At 40.1% G+C, this 4,269-nt stretch overlaps 1 protein-coding gene across 1 annotated transcript; it reads right to left on the bottom strand.

Moving 5' to 3' along the window:
* Positions 1-272: 272 nt before the first annotated feature.
* Positions 273-2,914, bottom strand: HES2 (hes family bHLH transcription factor 2). Its single transcript, XM_068242723.1, has 4 exons — positions 2,791-2,914; positions 2,581-2,676; positions 1,822-1,909; positions 273-1,169 (listed from the first exon to the last, which is right to left on the bottom strand). Exons 1-4 carry the CDS (start codon positions 2,881-2,883, stop codon positions 862-864), a joined length of 585 nt encoding a protein of 194 aa, XP_068098824.1. The 5' UTR covers positions 2,884-2,914; the 3' UTR covers positions 273-861.
* Positions 2,915-4,269: the final 1,355 nt, after the last annotated feature.

Genomic DNA, 4,269 nt, shown 5'->3' with positions numbered 1-4,269 from the left:
CACTAATCAATTTTACCACCTACATGCAGTACAAGGGCCAATAGATTTTGAGTACTATGAACAGATTGAGTGGGTAAGCGCTCATACTTATTGGAAGTGGTAAAATTGGCCAATCAACATTGGATGTGTGTACCTGGCTAAAGATTCCTATACTGCCTACAATTCTTTGTTTAGCATATTCATCAGAGTAAAAACACATTACACTTCTGTCATGTTTGGGGCTCACATTGTGTTCAAATTAACAAACCACCACAAGGATTTTTTTTAGGTATTTTTACTTTATTCTGAAAAAGAAATTTAAAAAAATAAATTTGTTATATAATTTGTATAACAAAGAATCTGTAAAAAAGTGCATTGTATACATATATACAAAAGCTTGTTGCACATAGCCCTGTTCTTTTAACTCTTCAGATGTCAGAGGGAATTTGCCCCCACAAAACGGATTGTTATTTCTCCTCTGAAACCAACTGGTTAAAATGACCCAATGCAAATCGCATACTAGTTATGAAAACCCTTGGGGTTCACCAGGGTTCTGTTTGTACCCCCATATTAACATTCAATCCCCCTATGAGGACTAAATTGTCCACCGTATATTGCTAAAGGTGGCCACTAATGATCCAATCTTTTTCGTCCAATCTTACCATTTCTATGTAATATTATCCATTCATTATATTCACTCCATTTACTCTTGTACTACATAGATTTGGTAAAATTGGATGAAAACAATTGGATCATTAGTGGCCAATAACACCATGCAACAAGATGTGGATGTGCGCTTGTGAGACTATTTACAAAATTGTGCAATAAATTACAATGTAACGTTTGCTTGTGGTTTTTTTCACAGTTCAATGCTTTGTGGTTTCACCATGGCCTCCAGATGGCGCTGTTGAGCTGTGGCGGGCTGGGGGCGGGCCTTTGTGCATTTGGCAGTTTAGGGGAAGGGCAAAAGAGTTCTGATCTTCTGGGACTCAGGTGCAGGAGGATTCTGGGGCTGCTTTGCTTGGGGCTTGGGGATTTTGTGCTATCTAGGCAGCAGGTATCGGGGTTCCTCTGCAGGTGTTCCAGGAGGATGGTGCTGGTCTCTTCAGTGATCACCTTGGATTTGGTGAGGATGCCACTGAGACGTTCTAGACAAGCTCTGTAGCCTTCTCTATATTTTTCTGCTGAATCTAAACAGGAACAGACAATGGTTAGGAGCTAAATCAATCATCACCAAATCATACACATTAATACAGCTACTACCAGACCTATTTCATTAAACTCAAGGGCAAGCTACCGGCCTCTCTACACTTAAGCAGAGCTCAGGGCTAGATTCCGAAAATACAATACTTTTTATAGCAATATCAATGTTTCCCCACATCTACAAACTGGAACAATTCTCTACCTACAAAAATTGCGTGCAGAATATATTGCTGAAAGTCCCTATACCAGGATCTGTGCTGCACTGGAGACTGCCCTAATATGTGGGAAGCTTTGAGTCAGGAGGAAGATACCATTTATTGGTTACAACAATACTACTAGTACTGCCCTCGTGTGTGGGTCTGTCAAGCACGTGTGATTACATCTCTCCCGCCTTGTAGGGTTTTGAAGCTGTATAATAATGACACCACATCTTGCCTACCACTAACATACGCTAAACTGTTCTACTGCATAACTGCATTCATGCTACTGTGTTAGATACAGATTTTTTTTTTTTTCAAAAATCAGTCAAAGAAATCAGTGCTAACCAAGCTTATAGCAAGCAGATCTGCATATGCAAAAACACCAATTTTCATTACTATAATAATTATTATACGTTATATGCCAGCAAGCAGTACTTACTTTGTGTCTGCACCGGGGGGATGTCTTTCAGGAAGCGCACTGTCATCTCCAGAATATCAGCCTTCTCTAACTTGGAGTATCTGGAGTTCTGCCAATAGATAACATAAAAAATTGATTAAGAACAGTAAAAAGAACACATACAAATTTTAGAACGTAATCTTAACTAAGCATGATATAATGTTATTGCTCAATATTTGTACAAATCTGGCTGTAATTTGATACTACAGGCGGGGTAGGTGGTCATCCTAAACAGACATGGTAACATTGATAGACTGGATACTGAATCAGTCTGTATGTCCGTTATAATAGGTAAATTCATACAAAGCTACCAAACACTACAAGTGTCTCTTTTTATCCATTATACTTTGTTTAGTTGACTGCACAGTATTTGTGTAGTTATGTATTTATATAGTACCAGCATGTAAGACATCGCTATAAATAAAGCTTCTTACGAGTAATCATAAAAAATGACCTAAAAGGAGAGTAATACCCCGAACCAGCCAGCTCACCATCTATACACCAGTGATGGCATTACTGTCAGAATTAATTCTGCGTCCAATCAGGTGCAGAGTTTTACCTACATTTGGGTTTTTCCTATACTGTACTAATACCCTAATTTATGACCCAGGGATAATACGTTTTAGAAATACTTTATCGTTATTGATATTATATTCTAGAAAGCCCATTTAATGGCCTTAGTACTATAATCATGCTAATATATCTGAGAAATGAAAATCATGACCATAATAAGAAACTTACATCTTTTCCAATGAGAGGCAGGATTAGTGATTTCAGCTGGTTCAGACTTTCGTTTATTCTTGCTCTCCTTCTCTTTTCCATCAACGGTTTAAGAGTCTGAAAATAAGAGAGTAAAGTGTGGTTAGAGTCCCGCTGTGATCAGACATGATAGATGCTCTAGCCTAGCAGTAGCGGCACTGGTCACACAGGCAGCCTGTGAGAGTGGCTCACCTTTCTCAGCTCACTGGCCTCCTTGCTTTTCTTGCCAGGCTTTGGCTGGTAGGCGAGGGCTGCAGGCTCGGGCATAGTCATGCTGGGTGCCATGGCTCAGAGACAGGCGAGGCTCTCTGACTGTTGGGCGAGGTAGTGTGTGACACCCGCCTAAGCTGCTGCTATTTATCCAGCGCCTCCCGAGCCTCGCCACGCCCACTACTAACAATTTTTAGGATCTACAATAGCACCTCTGGGGAGCACGCCCACCACCCCCTCCTCCCCCCTTTCCCATATGAATTTATTACAGCAGCCATCTGTCCAGGACAGGTAACTGACTCGGCACTTGTATGCAAAAACATCAAAACATGGATTTTAACACATACAAAATATCTATTCATAACAGGGTCTTCTAAAGAAAAATGCAATGTCTGATTAATGAGTTCACGTGATATAGTTTCGTTTCTTTATACCTTATTACACTTTTATGAAGCTTGAAAAGTACTTTTCTGCTTCTGACACTATGCTATATATGTTATTTAAAAGTGTCTCTTGGATGTAAAACGTGGTAGAGCCTAAGAAACATGCTGGAAAGATCAGAAATACATTGATTACATTTAGAGCAAAAGGAGCTAGATAAAAGAGGATAAGGGGGTTATTATTGTGGTTGTACTTTGACGAACAAACTCCAAAATGTCATTTTTTTATATATATTTTAATTATTGTCTATCTAAAAGAAGAAAAAGGAACAGTATTGTGAAATGGATAGCACCTGTCTCCAATCACATCATGTTATTGCTTTAAAAAGGTTACATTTTGTTTCTCTGGAAGCACCAGGGATGATTTTGTCTACTTTGTTGCAATATAACTAAGGTTTTGCAATTAGGTTGCAGCTTAAAACAAACATAAGGATTATTCAAGCTTATCGAAATATCCACTAAATAATAATAATAATAAATCCCTTGATAGATAGTAGTGCAGGCTTACACCCCAAGCCAAGCTATAAAAACTCAGCTTCTGATTGGCTGACGCAGAGATGTCTGCATGGTAATAAGATTGATACTGAAGGAGAAGAATAATGTATTAGGTATTGTATTGTGTTGTCTGCATTTGAAGCAGCTGTGGGGCTAGAATTACCCATCGGCACCACCCCCCCTCACCCCCCCCCCCCCCCCCCCACCCACTAAAAAAAGCGGATAAAAGAAAGATGTGCATGGCATTGGAAGCAATATAGTAAAAACAACAGCAGATGTTGCATATGTCCATGCAAATCAGCCCAGCATTGATAACCTGTACAGGCTGCTGGCTGCACCTGGCCAAACTGTCCTGCAGCACTCAGGAGTTCTCTTCTCGCCGCACTGATTGGTGAATGCCCGGAGCACGTGACGCCTCCCCCCAGCTGCTTTCCTTCAGCACCTCCTCTAACCTATTATCCCCTGTCTGCTGCTATGTCTGATTCTTCAGTTGGGATTTGAATATTATAACCAATATTGGCGTGGG

Source organism: Hyperolius riggenbachi, chromosome 6 (genome assembly GCF_040937935.1).
Source record: "Hyperolius riggenbachi isolate aHypRig1 chromosome 6, aHypRig1.pri, whole genome shotgun sequence".
Taxonomy (NCBI): domain Eukaryota; kingdom Metazoa; phylum Chordata; class Amphibia; order Anura; family Hyperoliidae; genus Hyperolius; species Hyperolius riggenbachi.
Note: the sequence above shows the minus strand (reverse complement) of the source record. Positions and strands in the feature narration are given on the sequence as shown.

Excerpts from the sequence above, each read along its gene's own strand:
- HES2 (XM_068242723.1), bottom strand. The coding sequence starts at position 2,883 with ATGGCACCCAGCATGACTATGCCCGAGCCTGCAGCCCTCGCCTACCAG. Across the intron at positions 2,677-2,790 it reads AGGCCAGTGAGCTGAGAAAG|ACTCTTAAACCGTTGATGGA; the intron begins GTGAGCCACTCT and ends TCTTATTTTCAG. Across the intron at positions 1,170-1,821 it reads CCCCCCGGTGCAGACACAAA|ATTCAGCAGAAAAATATAGA; the intron begins GTAAGTACTGCT and ends GTTCCTGTTTAG.